Source organism: Sparus aurata, chromosome 4 (assembly GCF_900880675.1).
Source record: "Sparus aurata chromosome 4, fSpaAur1.1, whole genome shotgun sequence".
NCBI lineage: Eukaryota > Metazoa > Chordata > Actinopteri > Spariformes > Sparidae > Sparus > Sparus aurata.
In genome coordinates this window covers 29755702-29781733 of record NC_044190.1, presented here as the reverse complement: position 1 = coordinate 29781733, position 26032 = coordinate 29755702, and the positions used below count along the sequence as shown (strand labels likewise).

The following is a 26032-nucleotide window of genomic DNA, read 5'->3' as shown; positions in this document are numbered from 1 at the left end:
GCTGTCTGCTGGCTGCACACATCCTGCTGGGAGAGAGAGAAAATAAAGTAATCTGAAAGCAAAATAAGTTTCTAATCAACAAAAAGAGAGCCAAGAAAGTGTCAGTGAGCGTGGTTAAAAAAGGGAAAGTGTTTGTGTTTGACGGGAGGGGAGACAATTTGGAAACAGCAGGTCGAGGAAGAGAGTGTCTTCATTTTACACCAGAGTCCCAAACTTTCACACTGCTGTCCTAAACAGCTTTAGCACTGAGCCTTGATGTGGATGCTGTTTACCTGCGAGAACCACACTTGTATCTTCGAGTTGTTCTGATAAAGAACCATTGTCAGCACTGAAACGCGAGAGCAAAAGGAAAATGTTTTCTTCCTCTTTGAGTTTGGGAACAACATAACCTCACATCACGGCCGGCATCATGGTGAAGAGTGCAGCGGACACTTTGCTCACACTCAGCTGCTGAAACCTCAGGACTGTCCCCTCCTCCTCTCCATTATCATAAACGCTGTGTTTGATTACAGCGAAACACATCCTGACAAATACACATGAATAACATAAAGACAATACCTGTGCTGTGTGATTAGAACGTTGAGTTGTGTTTCCTCTGGAGAGTTTCCTCTGTCCTGTCAAGTTATAAAACAACGTTTAGATTTGCTGCTTCATTGTCCCACAGTATTTGCTGCAGTGACATTACTGCATGCATGGAAATGTTTCAAATGACTGAAAGTCCTCTCATATCATTGAAATATATCAATAAAGGAAAAACTTTGTATGAAAGGGCTTAACTTGCGATCCCAGATCCTGCCTTTAAGCTTTTAAACAGCTGTTTCAACACACTTACCCTGTTGATTTAGAGCAATTATTGTGAATGATCTGATTGACACGTTACTAGAATATTAAGAAATAGGTTTTGTGATGACAGTTTACTTGTAAACATAATAATATATGATCTTTAAAACAACTATGATCGTTGATCAAATATTAGCCTTCCCATATCCTCAGCCTTCACCTATGACTTCAAACAAACATGGACAGTTGTTGGAAACATATTGAGGCCTTTGTATCACCATTTTTCACTCGCTCAGCTTTGTCCATGAAATATAAAAATGACGCTGGCCTTTTCAGGTTTATCTTTGAAGTAAAATAAATGTGTTGAACTATTTTTCTCTGTCTCTGTCTTTGCGGGCACATTGCTTTGTGTGTCTTTGCCACCAACTGGCCCAAAACCACCAGCAGGACTTTGAATTACCAACCCCATGCAAGTGCGTCCTAATACAAATAAAATCAATACAATACAAATAAAATCTGGACCCACGGGTGAAAACATCGCTCCATAGCGGTGCTGGTGGTCAAAAACTCTTCGGGGTTCCTTTAAAGCTCAGTCTAAAGTGTAAAGAATACCGACTTCATGTGGACTGAAAGCCTGGATGAAGGCTGTATGTGTTTGACATCTATGTGCCGTAAAACTGTGCGTATTTGTGTATCAACGTGTTGACGCATGAGGATGAGTGTATCTGCTTGTGTGTACTGTGTCTGAGTGTGTGCGTGTGTCTGTGCGAGCTCGTGTGCATACCTGTTGGAATGTGTAACTGTACCGATCTGTGCGTTGTGTGAGCGTGTGAACCTATATATGTGTGTGTGAGTGAAGACAGCATATGGACAGTGCCCTCCCTTCCTGTTGGGAGGGGAACAACGTGGCTCTCTGTGAACCACAGATTGACCTACGACCTCTTAGGATCACACAGACACAAAGACACACACACACACACAAACACACACACACGAACCCAGATACCTACACATACGCAGATATACATCCACGCTCAGCCGGCCAGCTGTCCTCGCTGACTGTCCCACACAGAGACAGGGAGGAGAGAGGAGGTGAGAGTGACAGTCAGACTGGGTTGTTTTCTCAGGCTGTGAGAGTGAGTCTGGAATTCACTCTGACTTTTTTAAACCCAAGTGTCACCCAGCGGGAAGAGCAACACACAGTAGCACACCCTCTGCTCCCATTTCAAACATGTCCTCCGACTGTATACCGCACTGACGTCATGAAGGAGGAAAGAAAAACCTCCTTCACCTTTAACGGGCTGCCGTTGAAGCTGACAATGTCAGACATAATAAACTACTTATATTGCTAAAAAGAAGTGTTCACAGTCATGATGTATGTTTCCATCTGAATGCGGTGCCCACTTCATTTTTTCATGCGCTTGGTATTTTTGATATTCGGTGCTGAGGACTAGTGGAAAGAAAACATCCAAATCCACACGTCGGTATTTATTTCAGTTCTGATTCTTTTCCTTGTTAGTTTGATACCCCTTTTTGCATATTTGAACACAACATAATACAAAAATCATTGTTTTACGTAAGTAATAAGAAGGGGAACTTTTACTCTATTTACAATACATATTTGTGTACAGTAGCACTTACACACACACCAAACTATCAAATTGTATTCCAATCTATAATCTGAAGCCTGACTTATATCACATTTTGTTCCTACAGCCATGGTGCAAAATTGTTTTTTTCTGACAGCATTTTTTGATTGTATTGAGTGATGAAAGGAGATATGCTAAATTCTTTCCATAAACTCCTTTGACTCTCTTATACGTCAACAAAATGAAACAAGAATTTTGACTTCAGCGTTGTTAGTTTTTCAGTCATTGCTTGATGTCAAAATTGTTACTGTTGCATGAAACATGAAATCCATCACTGATTCTGTAAAGATATGACTGTATTTAACCTAATACTGTAGCCACAATGTACTCCACATTATGTTCTCTGAAATCTTACAACAAAACACATTTGCTTTTGCAAACAACATCTCTCTTACTGGGAATGTGCAGGACACATCAGCCAACAGCTCTTTCGCAATGGTCAGCCAAGCGGCTTTCTGCTGTTTCGTTGGCATTGTTTGTTGTTTACAGAACAAACATACCTACGAACACCAATGACTCAGGATTCTCGAAACAGGTTAAACGCCTGTGATCACATGACCATCAAACCTCAGCATTTTTTGTTAAACCCCTTTATCCCCCGCCACAATCCCGCAGCAGACCACCGTTTTCGAGTTCATCCACTTTGATGAAAAAGAAACGTCTATTTTTGGCGGCTGAAAACACCAGCTTAATGAGGACATAAAAACTGTTTTTAACATTTCAGATTTAGCCACATTAGTGTGTGTTTCTTGGACTGGCTCAGTGCTTTTTGCAACCTGCCTGCGGTCCCCACACTGCATACTGAACAATGACACTACTTTCAGATGCTGTGGCCTTTGGTTTGTGAGTGTTAAATAACGCCTTGATCAACAGCATGTTGAGTTGGTGCTGAGACAGGATTTTTGATGAGTCTGAACTTGAAACCTTTTGGTTAAAATCAAGATAACCACCGCTGCGCCGCACATTTGGATCACACAGTTTCACCCACTCTTTCATTTATTGCACCACTAAACTGCAGCTAAATACATCATGGTTATACTGGGCATACAAGTCAATTGAACTTCATGTTATTTGTGTTTTACCCGAGAAGAACTTTAATCTTAAAGTCTTTACTCACCATTTGTGAGTCAAGGCTCGGGTTGGATGTTCTGCCTTGATTCAACCAGTGGCATATTTTTATCCACGTGGCTGTTGGCCTGCTTCCATCCTACCAACAGAACTATCATGCAAAAAAAACAAGGAGAGTTATAGCCTTTGATCCGAGGATTTATTTCTACTAACTTTCCTGTAGCCTGTATGTTTTTAGTCTGTATATGAACTTATAAAAAGTGTATTTAAATACGCTGCTCCCTCTGCTTGGAACCACTTACTTTGTCTGAATCTTCAGGAGCTGGTGTCAGTGGACGCATTCAAAGTGATTTAAATGACTATGAAGAAGGAAACATCTGGCTGTAGAAGTTTTGAATGTCGACGACATTTGATCTGTCTTCACTTTCACTGTGACATGTTTTTTTTTTTTAGATGTCTGCAACCGTGTAACTGCACTCATGGCCGCGGGAAGTGGGGGTGCTGGGGGTGCTGCAGCACCCCCTAGTGGCGAGAGGGAGATTTTTTAACAAATGTATTAAAAATATTTTGCAAAGTTTATAAATTCCTTATGAATATTTTGGGAAATGATTCTGACACACGTAGGCTATTGCATGTATTTTGGATTTTAATTAAATTATTTCTAGGCCTAATTGTCAAAGAAAGTAAGAGCATGGTGCCGCCGCGTGCCTTCATATCTATTCATGCAGTTTAACGTCACACTATAGTATTTTTGCAAGGTGGTGGGGATGGAGATGGAGAGTGTTATTTTGATCGTGTGTTCAGTATGTAATGGATATTGAGAACTGTTAAATAACGTTTAAATAGTCGGAGATTATTTCCTTGTGGTTTGCGTAAAAAGGGTGGAGATGGAGAAAGAAAGTCTTATTTTGTACGTGTGATCTTTGCGTAATGGATGTGGAGAGCTGTTCAGTTAGAGATTATTTCCTTGTGGTGTGCGTAAAAGGATTTTGGAGCAAATAGAGTTGCGTGTGACATAAACGTATATGGTGCAGTGACCCAGGTTCATGCCAGCTGACCAAATCTATTGCATTGTCATAGTTACAGACCCTGGCTGTGTGCACTGAAGTGTATATGACAATAAAGTAGTGAATCTATATCCATTTATTTATTTTTAAAATTGATTTTAAATAGGCCTATAGGCTCATAGGTTTTTTGTCCAAAAAAACAAACAATTGTTTCACAGCACCCCCTGTTCAAAATCACTTCCAGCGGCCCTGACTGCACTGCTGCCTGTCTTTGGGCGGACATAAATAAATCACAATTTTTAAAGGTTTCCAAATATTAAATGTCAGCAAAATATCGTAGTCCTCAAAACACAGGAAAACATGTTCACCTGTAACAACTATTTTGAGGCCTAATTAATGTATCATTTTACAAAACATGACTGTACAACAAAAAAAAAATATTGTTGAAAGAATAATCATAAAAGTTAAATATTCTTTTCAATGGGTTGTGGAGGATGAGTTCAGGGGTCTCACAGCCTGAGGAGTGAAGCTGCTCTGTAGTCTGGTGGTACGGCAGCGGATACTTCTGTATCTCTTGCCAATCGGCAGCAGGGTGAACAGGCCGAGGCTGGGATGGGTGTTGGGTTTTTTAGTATCCTTTGGCCTCTGCACAGACACCTCACCTCAGTGATGCTCTATAAATGGGTACTGATTATGTTCTGGGAAGTTTACATAATAAGCTGTAGAGCCTTCCGGTCCTCCGTCTCAACAAATTGCTTCATAAACCAGTTGAAGAAATTTGTGAACATGAATTTGTCCTGTAACACCTGGATATATCCAACCCTCACTGATGCTCAGGTGTTCTAAATTCAGTACCTGAAGTAGAGGGCAGAAAGAAAAGAAAGGCATGACGAGTGGAGCGGAGAGGAGAGGAGAAAAGGAGGGAGATGCTGAGGTGAGAGAGGAGGCTAGAAAAGAGGTGAAGAGGAGCAGAGCAGCAGCTGGCAGGTGTCAGGAATCACAAAAGACCATCTGTCCCCCCGAGTGTCATCTCCACACACACACACACACACACACACACACGCCTCGACAGAGCTTTGTTAAAGAACTTTTTTTAAAAAGTTTTTTCCTCTCTACTGACTGATTGGTTGACTCAGTGTGTGTCAGTTGGCTGTTTACAGTGAAAGTTCCAGAAATTTCCACCGGACTGTGTGTGTGTGTGTCTGTGTGTGTGTGTGTGTGTGTGTGGTATGTTGTTCCCCCTCTTACCATTGCAAACTCAAGTTCCTCAGCTACTTACCAAAACAGGCCTGCACACACACACACACACACACTGCTGACCTTTCACCTCAAACAATCTCTCTCTTGGGAGTTTTAAAGAGTGTGAGAGCGAGGAGGTGACCTGGACATAGACATGTTTTCATCAGTGCTGTGGTTCACAGTGGTGTAACTCAGAGGTGATAAAATAACTACATCACATGGCAGAGAGAATATGTAGACACCTGAACAGGCCTTTAGTTTAGTTTAGGGCATTAATCATCCACTCAAACAGCTTCTATCCTTCTGGCTTCAGGCGATTCAGACTTGTCTGTCTAGATGTCATCTGTGTTTATATCAGGCTGATCATCTGATCTATTTCACACTTGGCAGGTTTGATACTGGCGAAGTGCAGTGTTGAATTTGGTGCACGCAACATGTTCAATATCAATACATAAATACAGACAACACTGCTCTGTGCAGCAGCCGGCATGTAGCTTCAGCGCTCTGGCTTCATGGCTCTGCAGACTTAAGGTGGGCCCACATGTTATCCCTCTCTCATGATCTCATGGGGAAGCAGACGTAAACAAGATGGAGATTAGTTTGCCGTGGTAAAGAGCTGCAGTGAGAAATAAAAACAATAGCAGAAGGTAAAATGAGTCTCAGTGAGTGTGGAGATGTGGTCAACTTTGTTTTTTTTTCCTTAATGGAGAACTTGAGGTGACATTTTAAGTTTCTGCCAACAGTAGTTTACTACTGTAGTTTACTACTGTCGAAGGCTAGAATGTTTGCTGTTCCATTGTGGCAAGTTCAGATGCTCCCAGATTCTCTCATCAGTTGTTGTGATCAGACTCGTAACGTACAGACACAATCATCCAGATCAGTACGTGAGCAGTTCAGGAGGCTTAAGACTGGATCTGTAAACCTTCACATGACTAGATAATCAGTACAGATCACGGAATCAGATCTCTCCTTCTCATCAGTTTGATGGTTTGGCGTTTGAAAGGTAAACCAACTGAGCGCTAATCCACCTGGAGTCACCGAGGACGGTCATGTTGTAGAATAAATCAGACACAGTGGATGATGCACTGGTCGGACTGCCTATAAAGGAGATAAAAAAATGTCACAGCCTTACAGAAAAACATGGACAGGTCAGACATCATCTGTCTTTCCCTCACACGTACTAACACGCTCCATCGCTCCCTCTCGTCTTCCTTAAACAACTCTCTATTTCATCCCCCCTCTCCCCCACGCCTTCCTTCCCCATCAAGCAGACAGAGGGCGGATGCTGGCAAACACTTCCTCTCTCCACGAAGTTACTTCCTGTCTCTGGGAATCCATTTCCTGTTCGCAGCTAATACAACAGCACTAAGAGCATTCCTCAGTAGTCACTCTATCACACACACACACACACACACACACAATACATGTGTCCATGCATTTAATGATGTGTGTGCGCAGACAGGTTTGACTTAGAGCACACATTGTGTGTTTGGTGTGTGTGATTTATTTTCCTTTGACTCTGGCTCGTTAGTGTGTGTTTTGGCTGAGGGCTCCCCTGTCAGCAGTCCTCTCATATAACTTAAACATGTCTTGTAGGCCAGTCATTCATAAAATAAGTGTCAAACTTTTGCTGTAGGTTAATATTGAGACAATTTTAGGTGACAAAGAGAGCGGACTGGGACTGCACATCAACAAACATTTGATTACACTTGTGGCCCAGCCCGACGCTGCACAGGTTAGGGGGTCAGAGAGAATTTTTCAAGAGAGAGGAGAGTGTTCTGGTCGTAGTCTGGTTTGACAGATGAGAGATTATTAGAAATTCACTGAGAGAGAACGAGAAAAACTGACGGTGAAGGAAGAGAATGAGTGACGACGGGGGAAGAAAGTTTGAAAAATAATAAAGGTTCTTTGCAGGAAACAGGCATGGCTTCCTGTGGTGGTAAAACACACTCACACACACGGACACACACACACACACACACACAAACACACACACACTTGTTTCTAATCAGTGGCAGCATTATCTGGCCTAACGGAGGGAAGTGTTTATTTCTAGTAGGCTGGACCACCACACAGTGCTGGAAGTGACACACACAACCTCAAAGGCATTAAAACATAATCTACACTCGACCCCAGAGCGTGCCCACACACACACACACACACACACACACACACACACACACACACACACACACATGAACACACACACACACAAACATGCTAACATATTACATATTTAAAGTTAAACACACTACTATCACGTCAAAGACGTCTATGTACTGTGCAGAGGTGTCTACTGCTGTTAGTTAATTCAGGACCATCCCGTTTCATAATACCACAATGTACTCCTAACCGTTAGCCCCCACAGTTACAGCTAGGAGATGTTTACAGCGGTGAGTTCACCAGTTAATCTAATAAGTAAATAAATTAAACTCACAAAATGTCAAGAATGAAAATTTTTTACAACAGTTATCCTTACTAAACAGAAGAATTCAAGTGTACACAGACTGAGTTTAAGTTTCTCTCTTTATCCATAACTAAGATGAGCTTGATGACCCACACTGTCGTCACAGAGGACAAACTTCATTCTTCATTACTTCCAACAGTCTTTCTCCTTCCTCTCCCGCTGCACACCTCTCGTATCTCCATCTGCATTGTCTTCTCGACCCGGAGTTATCGTCAGCCCTGTGAGCCCTGTGATTATAAGCAACCAGCTCACTCCTTTTGTGTCCTCATACATCAATCCTCACATTTATCTGGATAACAACTAAACACATGCATAATTAGTGATTATCAATGACATTTAGCATGTTGAACCAAATATTACTCCAAGAAATTTGTGATACTTTATGATTTGGAGAGAGTATTTTAGAGCATTATTCATACGAGGTTGTTTAGGTGTTTATTATCAGGGTTAGGGTCTCTATAACTGTGCTGTATGAGGAAGTGCTACTCTATTTCTTTATTGTTATCATTTTTATTATTTATGTTTTGGGCCTTTATATGACACGATAGTCTAACAGATGACAGGAAAAGGCTCTGCGGTGAGGATACAGCCTCTGTACAAGTGACACCCTGCTGTCCTTTGCTAATCAACAGCTGAATGAGACAGCATCGCAGTCATGTTTTACAGTGCTACATGTTTTTACACTTTATGTTTGATGCAAAATCCCCTGTTAGTGTTGCCTGCCGCAAACGACCACTTGATATATCTTTCAGTCACTACTGTACAAGCTCCTCTCTCACATCCTCATGAGAAGATGGATGGAGGAGAATGATAATCAGCAAGATAAACTACTGCATGTTTGTAAACTAGGTTTAATCTATACACCCATATTACACACTTGTAAAACTAATGAATTGTATCTCAAGCCCTTTATTCGGCCAACAATAACAATTCACTTACAAGGATAATAATCTAAAATGATATAAAATTGCACATAAATTCATCTTAAGGACTCTCCTCATGTTGCGGCCCAGGGTAGTTAGTTGCACTGCTGCCCTCACGACTATGACCCTGTTAAATGCATCAATTGCAGTGTAGTGAGATAAATCCAAACAACACTATCTAAACCATTGTTTTTCTTAATTGCATGAATATGTGGGATGATAATTGTAAAATGTTCATGTTTTTATCAAGTGGAACAGACTATAGCCAAACCAAGACTTGTAAAGGATATTGATTAAATGTCTAAAGACAGTAATTATGCTGTTAGAGACAGTCCACTTTGAAATTCTCCGGTGTGTAATTCAGTGGACTGACTGCCTGCTACTATAAACTGATTTATACTCCACGTCAACTTGAAGTAGTGAAGTGTCTTAGCAATGTGCTACAGTATCCTGCATGTTGCCAACACATCCCAACATACCAGGATCATATCTGGGATAAATCGACTGTATTCATTGTTTAAAAGCTCCCGACAACAAGGAGAACAGTCATAGTGTCTCTCAGTGTTTGTGTGTGTGTGGATACAGCCTACAGGAAGGTCTGTCGGTCTATTTAAGTTGTACGGCGGCTGGTGTGTTTGTTCATTGTTGGTCCGGCCTCCTCTCTCCCATCTGCCGCTACTCATTAGCATGGAAACAGGACCGGGAGCGTTTTCACACATACACACACTGGCCATTAATCAACAAGTCAGACCAGGGTCCATTCCCACACATACACACCACACACATGAAAACAAAGAGCATACACACACAGACACAGCGGCCAGTCACAGAAAACATCCCGGAGCACACTTTAGTAGCTCTCGACCACACCTCTCGTCTCAGAGGATCAGCCTTGGCAATCCAAATTTTTTTGTCCATCAAATCTGGCGACCTATAGTGATGTCTCAATTGGCTTTTTGCTTTAAATGATGACTGTTCCCTCGTGGCACCGTCAGTGAACACAAGGAGACTTGTTCCCATCAGCTGTTCTCCTTTTTTCTCTCTTCATGGGATGAATTGGCAAGTACTATTGTGTGAATTTGTTATCTAATTTGTCTAGCCACCATGAATGGCCACATTGAAGCGGAGAGTGTATTCCCATGAACTGACTACCTTGTTTAAATGTGAGCTTAAAGGCAAAACGGCAAACCTTGTTGCGGACCGTGAAGGAACCCAATCACCTTCATATTAGGAAGTAAAAGCTTATTCCGACTTTGAATTTGCAATGATAAAAGAACGTAGATGTCGTGCATTACAGGAAGTTGTTAAAACAATAAAAGTAAGATATATGAGGAAGGTATGAAAGCAATGAGCACCTTCCAAGGAGGAAACTGATGAGCAAAAGACTGCAACACTCAGCTACGACACGAAATAAGAATAATATGAGTTATTGAGATGTTATTTTTGGGGATTTACTGGTTGAGATGAAGCTGTAAATCTGACCTTTATTTTTAAAGTGATTCATTTTTAAGTCAATGAGCTTTGTCTGAGGCAGGAAGAGACAGAGCTGCTGTCGCCCAACCATGCACACATGAAAGCTCCGACGTCATGAGATCACAATTTCTCAATGTAATCTCTCCAAGCCTTCTCCGCTTTTCATGTGAATTAAACAAAGATAAATGCTTCCAACCAGCCAACGCACCTACAGTCCAACCAGCTCACACGGTCTAACACAGAAGAAGCTCACTGCTGAAATAAGCTTCACAAAGTGAAATGTTGTAAGTTGGTACATTTGAAAACAGATGCAGGACAGAGAATGTGATGAGACGATCGAGGCTACATGTCAATTCCTCCTCCTGTGGCCTAACCACAGACTATTTTGATGGCTTGCTGTATTTATTTATTTTTTTTATCATGGATAGCGAGCAACAACATCTTAACTTCAGATGCAACTTTTACTTTCGACTTATGTTTTGATGCCAAGGAAGCCACAACTTCTATCAGCAGAGAGTTGCCCAAGTCAGAAGCTGAGATATAATGTTATCTCGAGATTCAATCCCATATATCAAACTGTTATGCTGGTCATACTCACAAAATATAACATGATGCATGTCAAAGATTAAAAAGTCAAAACTGGGGCTGGTAAGATTGTAGAAACCCTCTTCTCACTTCAGGCCGCCCTATAAAAGACACAAAGGCTGGAAGATGTGTGTGAGCAGCTAGTTAGCTAGTTGTGTTCCAACACACAGAACCTGCAATCAGCCATTTTTAAGATACAAAACATGTAAGGGGAATTGCTTTAGAATTATGCACAAAGACATGAACAGGTTAATAGTTGAATGTTGAGCCAAACACATTCTGATTGAGTGTTTTTTTTTGTCATTGTTAACATCATATACTGTAGATTAGGTCACGTGGTGGGAGAACACAGTATACACAGAGATAAATGAAGTGTTAAGGCCACAAAGAGTCACCAGGCATTAGCATAGCATAGCATTCACTCTTCCTCAAAGAAATAGTCCTTCACACGACACATTGTTTCTGCAGTTTAGACATCCAGTCCCGGCATTTCCATACTCAGCAAACCATTCAGTGATCTCCTGCAGCCTGCATCGGAGCCTCGTCACCATTCACTGTTATGTTTCCGCAGTCTTTCTTTCTTTTAATTTGTCAACTGTTTGTGATTTTGTAGTACTGTTATCGCGTTTTATACATGAAAGGACTTTTAATTTGAAAGTCATGCTTTTCCAGGAACAAGGGGGCATTTTGAGGAGAAACTCTAGGAAGCTTGTGGTTATCTCACAGCGCCGCCACGGACGGACTGGACCACATTAGAGAAGTACCCCGCTGGGCTCAAAAGCAGGTACAGATGTTGCTTCTTCTCACCTGCTTCCACCGGCTGAACACAAACCCAGCTCACCACAGAGAGAGAGAGAGAGAGAGAGAGAGAGAGAGAGAGAGAGAGAGAGAGAGAGAGAGAGAGAGAGACATCTGCTGTCTCTCTCTCTCTCTCTCTCTCTCTCTCTCTCTCTCCCTCTCTGCCCTCCTGTGTGTCCTCTGTGGCAACATCTGCTTCCTCCGCTGCTCTTTCCCATCATGCAGTGGGCGTGTCCTTTGTGTTGCCTCATTGTTCTAGCCAATCATTGTCCTCGACCAAGCTGTTCCCACGATGCACCAGTAATGACCAGAAGGCGCTGATGGGAGCTGGTGTCTCTGAAGGAATGACTCTGTCTTTACAACCGCTTTAACCCCCAGGGAGAAACGACAATAAACAAAATAAAAAACAAAAACAATGCTCCAACATCGCCTCAAAGAGAGCCGTGAAACGTGCCCCACTTTTATCACTCTGACTCCCACATGCACCCCTAAAAGTATGATTCAAACGAAGCGTTATTAGACCGATAATGTCCGAGAAGGGGTAAGAAATTTAATAGAGTCATGTTGTGTAGATATTAACAGAGTCAATCGGGGAAAGAGGAAGAAAGAGGGGGAGAAGGAGTCGGTGAAAGAGAGAGATGGAGCTCTGGGAAAAGATCAGAGCCCGGTCCCTGGGGAGCAGCGACAGATGAAGTAGCTGAATAAGCTGTCTGTCATTGTGTGACTCGGGCTGCACTGGTCACTTCGTTTGTTCAAACGCAACAATGGAGGATGGCTGAGAGAGAAATCTCTGTTTTCCCACAAGATTTAAAAAAAAAAAAAAAAAAAAAAATCACCAGTCAGTGATGCCCCGTGTGAGCGGATTTGTCGTGGTGACAAATTGAAATGCTAATAAATGACCGAGTGGAGAGAGGTGCGAAGTCACCGAGTCACTGTTATGATGCTGTTTGCTCGGTTGTGACCGAAACTGCAAATCAGCAGAGAGGTGAAGGAGGTGAGGAGAACAAAAAAATGCAGAAAAGACTTTCTTGCGTTTGAGCGTTCAGTGGTGGAGTGGCATTTGAATCAGAATCGTAAACTCTTAGTAAATAAAGAAAATCGACACGTGTCAGCAAGAAACAAACAGACACATCTATGTGTTGGAAGTGGATGATGCAGGATAAAGGTTCCCACAGTATGGGGATGAAGAATTTATTTAAAAAAAAAACTGTTATGTAACATTGTCCTGAGCATCTGTTCTCACACATGTACGAGTAATTAAACACCAAATAAATGAAACCCATATGGTTGCAGTGATTTTCACGCAAGGGCATCAGTGTGCGCTGAACGTAACAGTCCACACACCAGATCAGTGTTTCTCAATCGTCCTGTCCTACATGTTTCAGATGTTTCCCTGCTCCAACACACCTGACTCAAGAGCCCATCTTCAACAACCCATTCATCTGAATCAGGTGTGTTGGAGAAGGGAAAACACATGCGGGGGCACAAGGCCCCCAGGACCAGGATCTGAAAAGTACTGCACAAGATAATGCTCCAATGAACATTTTCCCCTCCACATGTGATGTTTCTGGCCTGACTCTGTCTTTGAACTCAAGATAAGTTTAACAAATGATGCCTCACAGCGTGCAGAAACAAATCTGCTATTTAAAAAGCAAATGTGGGGACGTGTCCGCAGCATCCCAAACGTAAATGACGCCTGTGTTTCTAGGTATGTTTAATGAAATATACAATGCAATACAATACAAATGATCTTATTACAAAGACTGCTTAGAGAGACTATCTAGAGCATTATTTCCTATAAGGCTTTTTGAGTCTTTACTGTAGAAATAAACTTTGAAAAAAAGGCCTCTTTTTTTCGGTAGCTAGTAGCATCTATCTATCTATCTATCTATCTATCTATCTATCTATCTATCTATCTATCTATCTATCTATCTATCTGATGTTGAGTGCCATGAGGTTGCCCCAGATTCTCCAGTTTCAACCGCTCTGAGCAAAGTACTGCCTTCTGTGTGTGTGTGTGTGTGTGTGTGTGTATGAAAGGTGATCAGTGTGTGGACAAAAGAAGGGTCAGTGGCCAAGTGTGAGCTCTTTTCTTCCCCCCTAGTCCCCTCTTTCCAGCAATCTCTCTCTCTTGCTTGCTCTTTCTTTCTTTCTCTCTCTCTCTGTCTCTGTCACACACACACACACACACACACACAGGACCAACGGCAAGACATGCATGCTTACACACATAAACACACTGACACACACACACACACACACACACACACACACACACACACACACACACACACACACACACACAAACATACGTTCAGGCAGATCTGTGAGAGGAGGGAAGAGAGGAGGAGAGCTGCGTATGAATGGACAGATTAATCAGATTATAGCAGAGACACACTTAAACAGCCTGTTCTCTGGATTAGCTACGGTCCTGCCTACTCCCTGTCAGAAGAAAAAGTGTGTGTGAGAGAGTGTGTGTGGGGAGAGAAAGAGGGGGAGGCTAAAAAAAACCCCAACATGTTATCGGACTCACACTCCAAAATTTGTGCTCACATCTTGTGTTGGTTCGACTCGTGTCTGTTTCGTTTGCCGGGTTTGTCATCGTGCGATATAGATTACGGTAGAAATTAGACATCCTGAAGCAGGATATTTGTTGGCAGAAGATGGAATGTGGCTGAAGAGCAAAAACAGTTCATGTATAGTAATGTGGCTGATCACAACACTTGTCCAGATAGTTCACCATGAAGAAGTTTCGATTTCCCCCTCAGGAGTTCAAAGAGTGCTGCTCTTTATGTGCAGCAGAGCAGCATATGGCAGCCAGTGACCGGGGCTTTGTCTGACTATTGACACCAGAGAGATGCAGAGAGGGAGGATGTGAGTGTGTGCGACTGTTCGGGGCCGGAGGACAGCCTAACAACAACAAAGGACCAGCTTTAAGCCTGTCTCCTGTGATTTTCCAACTCAGCGAAAAGCCATTGTGGCCCCTGAAAAAAAGTTAAGTTAAAAAGCTTAGCATGGTATGTGCTAACAACTGCCTGCCGCATGTGTAATACAAGCAAATACTTTTTTTGAGCAGTCACAGTTGCAGTCTTTGGAAAAAAGGCAACCGTCCCTGTGTCTACGACCGCCGGGCAGGTCAGTGCTCCGGTGTGTCGGCCTGTGGAGTCAGTCAGGACGCGGAGGTCACTCGACTTACATGTGAAGAAACAAATAAATGGGCTGTTCTTTTTTACCCTCATTGAGTGACTGTAGCTTCAGTCAGCAAGTCCATCATCTGTATTTGTGTGTGTGTGTGTGTGTGTGTGTGTGCCAGTGTGTTCCATGTCGACACTTAATACAGTGTGTCCTCTGTAATTGAAGCAAATGTCTGATCATCTGAAATCCAATTTCATCGTCCTGTGCGCGTGCGTGTGTGTGTTTATATGAGACTGAGAACCAGATGAGTTTCTTTGATGACTGCTTCTACACTCCCAGTGGTCGCTAAATGGCTTGTATACACACACACACACACACACACGCAAAGAGAGAGAGAGTAGTCAGGCAGGGGCAACCGGGACTAAATCCAGACTGGTGGTTTCTCTCTCCAGCTATAAATACCCTTCTCCTTAAAACACGATCACACACACACACACACACACACACACACACACACACACACACACACACACACACACACACACACACACACACACACAGATACTCATGTACAGAGGCTCTTAGACAAACATATTCATTCACAAATACACCAAAACACAGACTAATATAAATAGACACACACACACACAGCCATGCACATGTGAACACAAACACACATACAACCTTTCTCTCTCTTACACACACACACACACACACACATGCATGCATGCACACACATAAAAATACTCTCACATATACACAAATACTTACACACAAAGAGATGGCTCTGGCCTCAGAGGAGGCTAGCTAAGCGCTCTATGATTATGGGGTGTGTCTTTGTCTCATTTAGTGGTTCCACAAGGAGACAGTCTTCTGCTGCGTCAGACATACACGCATACACACTCACACACACACACACGCATGCAAAATACCAACACACTATCAATTAGTGACAACAAATCCCTCAGCTTGATTTTGTTAGATTGCCCTCTAAGGGAACTGCACATGTAGGAACGGTTGAACGGCGAGAGTCGTTTCTGTTGAAGTTTGGCTTTTCCGTCTTTTGTGGTGATGCAAAGCTCTCGCTGCCATCCACTGAATATCGATGAATCATTAATGGTGCACAGTCGACATGCAAAATAACAGCTACAACTGTGGGGTGAAGCCGCTACCAGTAACACAACACACAGCAGGAAGTTGGATATCTGTCATTATTATGTTTTGTTTCTTGGTAGAGGACAAGAACTTCTTTCAGTTTATAGTTTTAACTTCATGATTTATCAAACCAGTAAAACGTCTTAATCCGACCCGGAGACAGGCATTAACAATAACTATACTGGGGCACCTCTGTAGCTCAGTGTGCGTACCACTTTAAAAGACCTGTTAAAAAAACACCAGGTGGAACATTTAAGAGCACATGAAGCACATCGAAAACATAAAATCACTCAACAGCAGTCGCGCTACATTTCATTCCTCTTTTATTTTGGAAAAATATTGCGCTGTTTTCCAGTAATAAAAATCACAGGCTCTGTACATACGACTTCTCTCTTAAATACAACACAGTCACAGGGGTCTCAAGTGCCTAACACATACATGCATACATACATACTTACATACATACGTTATCTGCCAAATAAAAAACAAATTCAACTTAAATTATAAAAGGTTTCAACGACAAAAAGAATCACAACAGAATGGAACACAAATAATTACATAATTAAATTAAAGAGAATACATCTTTCTTTAGATAACACGTAAAATAAAAAACAACTGATCCTAACCAACGGGCCGGCAGGGTGATGGGTGTCCTTCAATTGGCTAATAGTGGAAGACTGGGAGTGAGGGGAGCGGGAGTGGGCAGTGCATACACTTGACACCACACACAGGCCTCTTCTGTACACACACACACGCACATGCACGCACGCACGCACACAAATACACACACGCACACACTCGCACCTCCATAGTGCAATGAGGTCTTGGCAGTTAAGACTAGTAATTTATAGCTCAGCTGACTTGGGAACACAGCAGCATCATCAGAGGTTAATTTAGGTCTAAGCAACATGTTTAGGTCATGAGGAGAACTCATTTTAACGTAGTAAACCAAGAAAAGAAAATGTATGTAATTGGATCATTAAACCTCAATCAGGTTTGTTTCTCCGTTTCTTCCTGTCTCTTATGTCGACTGTTGTGTTTCCCAAGTCGCCCTGCCCAAAACATTGCCCTGTGTATCACAACCTTCAGGGGTCAGGGGGCCAGTATGGCCCAACAGGATCCATGTTGGATCGATCTGCAGTCACTACTGGAGTCTTCAGTTCTCTACTTTCTGCTGAGAGCCAGCTCAGCCGATGCTATCTCTGTCAGTGCTGCAGAGTTTCAGATGTGCAGCTGCTGTTAATATTGTTTTGTTTTGTCCAGAGAGCTCCCATTGAGATTTTTTTTTTTTCGTTAATTCTTAAAAAATTGACTACGACAGCAGCTGGAGTACATTGACTACCGCTGTTCATCTTTTACTCTGCAGCACTGCCCAGAACATGAACTGTCCAATATCCACGACAGCTTTTACACTGCATTGTAAAACCACAGCACATAACAGTACTACAACAGTACTTCAAAAGTTTTCAGTACTCCAAAGGTACTATACTGTTCATTCAATCAGTACTCCATGGTACTACAATATCATTTGTCAACATCCAAGTCAATATTCCAGAGGAGTTCATCCTGGTACGAGCAGTAAATCTTCAGTCACCATTTGACTGCGTGAGTACTCATCAGCACTGTTTCTGTACAAAGTTTGTACCAGTGCGAGCGCCGTCTTCTTCATCCGTAGCACTGAGTCAGCGTTAGGCCTCCATTCATCGAAGGTCGAAAACGTCTAGCATTCACCCGTAGTACTACTGTAGTACTAAGTCCTTGCCAATTCGGTACTGACTCCGCTCTGGCTCAGTAGCACCTTGGCTCAAAGTCCTCCGGTAAATCCCAGGGAACAGCAGCAAACAGCAGGAGTAAAACCTCCTGGAGACTAGCTGAGCTCTACTGCTCAGGGCTGGTGTGTGTGGACCGCCATCCGCCAGAGGAAACTGGTCCCGGCTGGTCTGGTCTGGACTGGTATCATACCTGTGATACGCAAAGAAAAAAAGTCAGTTCTGAATGTTTTCGACGGGTGCTGGGAGACGTTTCAGTCACTCCGTATACATTTCACATGGATGATCCTATTTGTGTGAACTCACCTCTGTAGCGATGATACATTCATCTTTTTGGTCCGACATGACGTAGACGGACTGGTATTTGGTGTCAGGGGTACATTGGTACCTGCTGTCACTGGAACTCTGGTATTCAACGTCGCAGGTCGAATTGTACTTGACGTCACTGGTCGACTGATATTTGACGTCACTGGTCGACTGGTACTGGAGATCACTTGCTGCGTGACAGTTCAAATCGCAGGATGACTGATACTTTGCTTCGCTGCAGCCCGGTGAGTCCTCCACTTGTTTCTTTTCTGATGCATCACTGTTGGAAGAAGAAGAAACAGATTTAGAATCGCTGTCCTTTACACAACCCATGTTTTCATTGCAATTTCAGACCTGCACAATTCAAGTTTCCACCAGTGTAAGAACGTGTTTTGTCAGCTGTGTACCTGTTTAGCCTCTTCCTGTATCCGTCCTCTGAGTCCGACTCGTCCAGCATTTCACATTTAACCTGTGGCTCATCCCGCTCCTCCTCCTTACACAGCGGCAGCTCCTCAGGCCGGAGCTCATGGACCAGGTTGTACTCCACACTGGGGTAGCGAGTCTTAAAGCCGTTCCTCTCTGACCCGTTCAGGCCGCTGATTCCGCTCAGACCACCCAGTGACCCGCCGAGGTCTGAATGGAAATCCGCCTTCTTGTTGGTGTTTTTAATTGACGTTGTCATCAGAGTGCCCAGCTCCTTGTCACTGCGGAGACAATTGTTGGTGGTCGTCAGGTTGTTCATGGTCTCGTGGCTGTCACTGTGGACACTGTCGCCGTGGTGACTGTGCCGCTCCTGCAGTTTGACCCGAATGTAGACCACCAGCACTGAGCAGCCGATCAGGATCACAAGAACGAGGAAGACGCCGGCACACACGGCCGTCCAGGGGAACCCGCTGTCGTCATCCGCCTCGTATTCAACACTCTCACTGTCTGGGGAGGAATACCGCCGATCCGGTCCTTCCACCACCGGCTGACGCTTGGGGACCTCTGGCAAGAGGAACTGGCAGTTGTGACCGCCGTAGCCAGGCACGCAGGCGCACACATAGCGACCGCCCCGCTCGTGGCAGGTGGCTCCGTTGTGGCAGGGGTTGTGATGGCAGCGGGAGACGGGGGAGCTGCAGTTTTCGCCAGTGTATCCTGCAGAAGAAGGAGAGTTTAAGCACCTTGAGTAAAACTACATTAAAAAAACAATGAAAGTCAACACAAGATACATCTGTTCGAGTGCTGTCGTACCTGGGGGGCAGGTACAGGTGTAGCCGTTCACTCCCTCCTGACACGTCCCACCGTTGTCACAGGGAAAGGACAGACAGTATCCAGAGACACTGCTGCTGTCCTCACAGTTAGGACCTGAAAATCCCTCAGGACACTGGCAGAGGTAGGAGTTCACCAGATCAACACACTCTGCACCTGTGGAGGGATGGAGATGAAGAGGATTAGTCTCTAGGTATTTTAACTCTAGGTCGAGCTGTAACTGCAGGTGTAGGTGAACTCATAAAACAAACGGCACAACGCACCGTTTAGGCAGGGATTGGAGGAGCAGTGGTCGATCTTCTTCTCGCAGTTGAAGCCGGCGTATCCCATCGGGCACTGACAGAAGTAGCCACCTTCGGGGTTGTCAGCACAGCGGCCGCCGTTGAAGCAAGGCCCATCTGCACAGGTGTTGGCGCTCAGCTCACAGTTGTTGCCGTAAAAACCAGGCGGGCATGTGCACTTATAGCCGTTGTCGTTGTCCTGTTGTGGAAATAACGTAAACAGTGATTACACAGGCCCGTTCGCACGAATATTCTCGTTCCTATTTGTCACTTTGCTTGGCTGATACTCACAGTGCAGCTGCCTCCGTTGCGACAGGGATTTCCAGAGCATTCGTTGACTTGGGTCTCACAGCTGGCGCCTGTGTACCCAGGCAGACAGGAGCAAGTGTAGCTGCCCTGGCCGGTGTTGGTGCAGGTGGCGCCATTAAGACAGGGCTTATGGTGTGTGCAGTAGTTCAGATCTGGAGACAATCATGAGAAAGCATATTTAGAAAACAATACAGTTTAAATGCGAAACAAAGAGGAACGATTGGCCCCCGACAGACGAGTAAATCTCTGAGTAAACTCACCCTGGTTGCAGAAGAGCCCGCCCCATCCCTCCTGGCAGTTACATTGCCAGGGCTGTTGGCAGGTGCCGTGGAGGCAGCCCGGGTAACGGATACAGTCGTCACAGTAACGCCCACTGAAGCCCACACGACATCTGGAGACAAAACATTCATTAAATACTGTTCATAAGAAAAAAACAGAGACGATCCGAAATGTTTTGCTGTTACATTTATCTCCAAAAATGAATTTTCATGTTTTTTTCTGACTTACTTGCACTCTCCGGGTTTGTCACAGAAGCCATGTTCTTCATCACAGCCAGGAAGACAGATCGCTGCAGGGAGGAAACAAACGGTGACCGGTTAATCATGGGAAATCCAGTGCTGAAAACATGTGTTTGCCCTCCATCAGTCTCCCATTCACAGAGGCTCTTTTCAAACCACTGCCTGTCTGGTCGGCGCCCCAACCTTCTGATCTGTTTGCCTGTCTTTCAGCCCGTCTGCTGGCCTGCATGTTTTTCCAATTTGTTTACCTGCCCAGCTGTCTGTCTGCCTGTCTACAGTCTCCCTTTCTGTCATAGAGGGAATGAGAGGCCTCTGACTCATGTTTGATGGAAAATGTCGATCACAGGTCAGCGGGTCGTTCCTGACCGCCGTCTAAATTGTGTCGATGTTTCAGAAGCTGCTGAAAAGTTACCTTTCAGCCCCAGAGTGAGATACGGCAGCTTTTGGTCACCAAACTGGGGGAGCCAGCCAACAAGCCCTCTCCTTTAACATGGTTGCTCTCCAACACAAAAGCATCCCACACAAAGCCTCCTTTCTCCCCTTGACTGTGGGTCAGAAGTCCCTTTTCTCACCCTTGGCCCCTCTCCTTCTCTCCCCCCTCTACCCTCCAACTTTTGATCCTCCTCTTCTCCCTTCCTCTTCTATCCCCTTCTCTTCTCCTCCTCTCTTCCTCCTCTCCTCTCCTCTTCTTTTCCCTCCTCCGCTCCTCCCTTCTCTCCTCACTCCCCTCCTCCTCCCCCCCCAGGGCCAGCTGGTCTGTGTGGAGCTGACCACCAGACAGCTGCTCCATTGTCTCCGCTCACCGAGCAGCTGCCCCCTCCACAACAATACACAATCCCGCTCGGCCAATCACCAGCCCGGGCCGCAACAATACAGGACCCCCACTTGGCCAATCGGGGAGGAGGTTTGGGGCGAGGAGGCCCCAGTGGTCTAATGGAAGGCACGCGGCGTGTGAATTACTGAGGAGCCACTGCGGCTCATTAGAATGGAGGCCTCTGGTGCTATGGGATAACTAACTGACGCCTGTTGCACACGGGCCCCGCATTAGGAGGTGGAAACAGTCCCTAAACAATAAAGATAGGGAAGTGATTCGCTTTGAAAAGTAATTTATAAACTTTTCATCAGTGTCAGTTTATAGCTCCTCGGTTTGGACACTTAAATAATGTGTTTTTAAGCTGACTGTGATCGCTTGAGCCATGTTCACACCACTACTTCTTCTAATGACTGTGCTGCTCCTCTCTCCCTCAAGCAGCTGTCAGTGTAATCAAATATTAACTCAAATGAACCTCTGTCTTCTTGGACCCCCTTTTTTTTTTACGACTTGTACTCATGTTGCTCCACACAGCCTGAATGATAAGTGTCGGACTAATGAGCAAACCCACTCACGTTCAGTGCAGTACTGTCCCTTCCAGCCGGAGTTGCATATGATCTCCCCGCGCTCGCCGCAGGTGAAGTGGCCAAAAGCGTCGTCCCGGGGCCGGCAGAAGACCGAGCAGCCGTCGCCGTAGTAGTGCTCGTCACACAGGAAGCGGTAGGCGTAACGCAGCTCGGTTCTGCCGGCCGTCTGCATGTCCTTGGACCACTCTTCTCCCACGGTGAGGTGGCGCTGGGTGGTGATCCGGCTGATCAGACGCTCCGGGTTGTCTGGAAATGTCAATGAGTGTTGTTATTGTCAGTGAACAGCATGACGAGAGTTGTCTTAATAGCTTGATCTCATGTGTTTGCTAGATTTGAGACCTTTGAATTCTCTTTTTAATGATGACTTATTTGTTTTCCTTTTGTAGAAATACGAGTATTTGTTGTTATTGTGGGGAAACTGGTTTAGTGCCAGAAATAAGAGACAGAAAGGATTCTGCTGCACGAATGAAAACTTCTCAGGTGTGAAGTTTCCCCTCACTCCTTTCAGAAGCAGAGCACAGGTTACACCTGGTGTCTGCCACCTTTTTTTTTTTTTAATCATCTCCACTACCACCAACTGAGACTTGCAGTCTCACGGTGTGGTCAGTTAGTCACCATTAGTGCAGTGATAACAGCGGGACGTAAAGATAAGGGCGCATCTCAAAAAACTGTTGGTGGCCTTCTCCAACACCTGCTAAAGTTATTCATCATCAAATATGCAGCTTTTTCTCTGGAAGTTAATGCAACACTGACAGCTGCATTTCATACAATCATTAAAAGGCCACACAAATGTATTTTGCTCTTGAATTTAAAAACGCTCGTCAACCTGTCTTGGCCTGTTTAGCATTAAGTGGGAAAAAAAACCCCATGCCACTGAGATGAAAACAAAGCCACTGTTAGCCTCCTGGCCTGTCTTTGAATTACAGTGCTGCCCTCTGTGGCTGCCACCCACCTGTTGTCAGGTCGTCCAGGGAGTCTGTGTGCAGAGCCTCGATGATCAGTGAAAACGTCCCCTGAGGAGAGACAGACACAGAGAGAGAGAGTCAACAGCTGCTCGGCCTGGAGGCCTCCCTCCCTCCGCGGAGCAGCAGAGGGCTATTAGGAGGCCTCCCAATAAACTTCACAGCCTAATTCCCGTGTTGATTAGGGGCCTACCTGCTCCCTTTTCACACCCCTGCTACTATCACACTCTGACACCGCCGTAAAACCAAACGAGGCGGAATTTCACGCTGGGCTGCCAATGATGTGCCAACTCAGAGGATGTTAAATTTCCCACCACGCCAGGTCGGGGGAGAGGAGAGAGGAGAGGAGAGGAGACGAGCGTTTGGTGAAAACAGCAGCCCCCCTCCCCTCCACACACACACACACACACACACACACACACGCCCTCCTCCCCTCCCCGTTTTATCCCACCAAAGAGCACAGAAACACTACAATAGCCCCTCTCACACGCTGCTGACAAAGACCCTCACAAGTGTTGAGTTTGGGAGCATCTGTTGCGTTTTGCACTCTTCAAAGCTGACATGTCCCGATGGAATAAGACTGCGATGACTTCACAGTCTGCCCGTGGCTTTTCATCACCACATGACACAATTAAAAACAACAAAACTATAAAATAAAAAACAAAATGATAATTAAAAAAAAAAAAAAAAAACAACTTTCGATGCCCCGCATGTCGATAACATTCCCTCACAGACACTCACCGGCCATGTGAAGCCAAAGTTGAAGCGGATCGGGTTGGTGAAGCTGTCCGCGTTGGTCTCCGGCACCTGGAAGGAGTTGGAGCCCAGGACGGGGGTCACAGTCCCGCCGTAGGTGCAGGGAGGCTCGGGGGAGACGTTGGCCTGGTAGTGCTTCAGACAAACCCGAAAGAAAGTCTTGCACTCGCACTGCTGCTGCTGCTGCTGCGGCTGCTGGCCCTGCTGATGAGCGGCGCCTCCCGGGCAGCAGTTTGCGTTCCCCGGTACGCCTTTCTTGTTGAGGAACTCCTGCAGCTTCAGCTCAAACACTCCGGAGCACAAAACCTATAACACACAAACACACACAAAGCCTGATCAGTACAGTGTGTTTGAGACAGGTAACTTTGAAGTACTTTAAAGTTGTTGTTTTTTTACAGGCGCAAAAAAGTACCCAAACGCATCATTCTTCACTAACCGCAGCAGCCTGCTTGTTCTCGGAACCTACCTGGCAGGTGAGTAGAGAGAAGATGACAACCAGGGGCAGACACAGGCGTCCCATTGTGTTGACAGCCCTTCAACAAGCAGTGAAAGCTCCACAGGTCCGTGTAGCCCGGCTCAAACGATCATGGAGAAAGTTTTGAAAGCTCTCCGTTATGCCACAGTCAAGGTGAAGCGTTGACGCGCAGGAGGAGAAGGTGAAGTGGAACTTTTCCTTTCGTCGGCCTCCTCTACTTTCCCATACGAGGCAGAAAGAAAGAAAAAACGTAAATAAAAAAAAGAAAAGAAAATGGTGTTAAAGTAATCCTCAGCAGAAGGATCCTCTTGGAGAAGCGTGGGTGAAATCCCTCGATGGAAATATAAGAGTTAATTCCAGTCAGTCGTTGCAGGAGACGGAGCAGCTCTCTTGTTTATTTTCCCACTTGATTTATAATGATATGCTGATCCTAAAGTCTCCGTGTCTCTGTGCCGCTCTCGGTTTAACAGTGCGTATGTCTGATGGGTCTCCTGCCCTGCACAGGGTTTTATACCGGGCCAGCAGGCGAGGGGTAATAAGATGCAAATGAGCCCCTCTGCTCCTCTTCTTCCCCTCCCTCCACCACCACCACAAGTCCGCCCCGGTGCCATCACAAAGAAAGAAGAGGGGGGGGGGGGGAGGAGAGGAGAGGAGAGGAGAGGAGAGGAGGGGGTGCGCACAACTTTTGTAACCCCCCTCCTCCTCCTCCTCCTCTCTTTCTCTCAAAGGGACAGACCAAATGGCTAGTGAGCTGTTAAATGTGCAACAACTCCTTGCTTCCCCTGATGCGCCTCCCTCCTCCACAACACAACACAACACAACACACGGGGCCCATTTACATTCCGACAATTTTTTTTTTTTTTTTTCAAACCGCTCCACGAAATCCTCAACATCGCGACAGCAGAGTGATTTATACGCGCAGCAGCCAGTCCGACGGTGGCTTCTCATATTTGGGGATATGCTAAAGCCTTGGCTGGCCTGTTTCCCCCGCATGGCCAGCCGGCAGCCAGCCGTCCCAACTGCGTTACAACGACCATCTGCTCCGCCACATTCCTATGGTGTTACCCCTGCCGTGGTTTTCACATGTTCACACCCCCAAAAACAAGTCGATCTGTCCCGATTCACTTATCTTTAATGCCTGGCTTCATGTGCTCTCCAAGTTTTACGCGCACTCATCATATAATCATGCATTACGCCACGTTACATAACGTGTGATTACGATAAAATGCTGATCTACTAGTCAGCGGTTAAGAAAAGTAATATGATCGACTTAATTTAAAAACATTTAATGCCAGTAATAATGCGGCTTAATCCCACAAATCCGACTCTATGTTCATGGTGATCAATTCCCCACTTTCCATTGATTTAACAACATTACATTTTCTCTTAAATTCTAGTTGGAAACATTTAAAATGGGAGACGATCGACTGTATGCGCCCAAAGAAAGTCTAAACCTCGTGCGTAAAGACGCACCACAACGCGCACACGCTGGCGGCAGGCCAACACACCTAAACCTATTTTTTTTTTTCCTCCACTGCATGCCTCTGTATTTCCCTTGCTTGCTCTTTGGTAGAGGCAGTAAAAAAGGACTTGGTGGTGTGTCACTCGCGTGGCTGTCATTAAGGGACTTTGTGAGCAGGAGTAGGAGGGGGAGGAGGAGGAGGAGGGGGAGGAGGGGAGGCATAGAGGGAGTAAAGTTTTTTGTGCTTTCAGCTGTATGGTAATTGG

At 44.9% G+C, this 26032-nt stretch overlaps 1 protein-coding gene across 1 annotated transcript; it reads right to left on the bottom strand.

Annotated features, from left to right (window-relative positions):
• Nucleotides 1–16585: 16585 nt before the first annotated feature.
• Nucleotides 16586–24805, bottom strand: dldh (dihydrolipoamide dehydrogenase). Its single transcript, XM_030413328.1, has 12 exons — nucleotides 24296–24805; nucleotides 23815–24135; nucleotides 23064–23124; nucleotides 22100–22357; nucleotides 20703–20763; nucleotides 20456–20586; nucleotides 20178–20347; nucleotides 19869–20085; nucleotides 19588–19761; nucleotides 18762–19491; nucleotides 18355–18634; nucleotides 16586–18241 (listed from the first exon to the last, which is right to left on the bottom strand). The coding sequence occupies exons 1-12, from the start codon at nucleotides 24347–24349 to the stop codon at nucleotides 18236–18238; spliced, it is 2463 nt and encodes an 820-aa protein (XP_030269188.1). The 5' UTR covers nucleotides 24350–24805; the 3' UTR covers nucleotides 16586–18235.
• Between the last annotated feature and the right edge of the window lie 1227 nt (nucleotides 24806–26032).

Coding starts and splice junctions, on each gene's coding strand:
- dldh (XM_030413328.1), bottom strand. CDS start 24,349: ATGGGACGCCTGTGTCTGCCCCTGGTTGTCATCTTCTCTCTACTCACC. Junction 20,764..22,099: donor GGGACAGTACTGCACTGAAC/GTGAGTGGGTTT, acceptor TCCTCCCTGCAG/CGATCTGTCTTCCTGGCTGT. Junction 18,635..18,761: donor TACAGGAAGAGGCTAAACAG/GTACACAGCTGA, acceptor TTCTTCCAACAG/TGATGCATCAGAAAAGAAAC.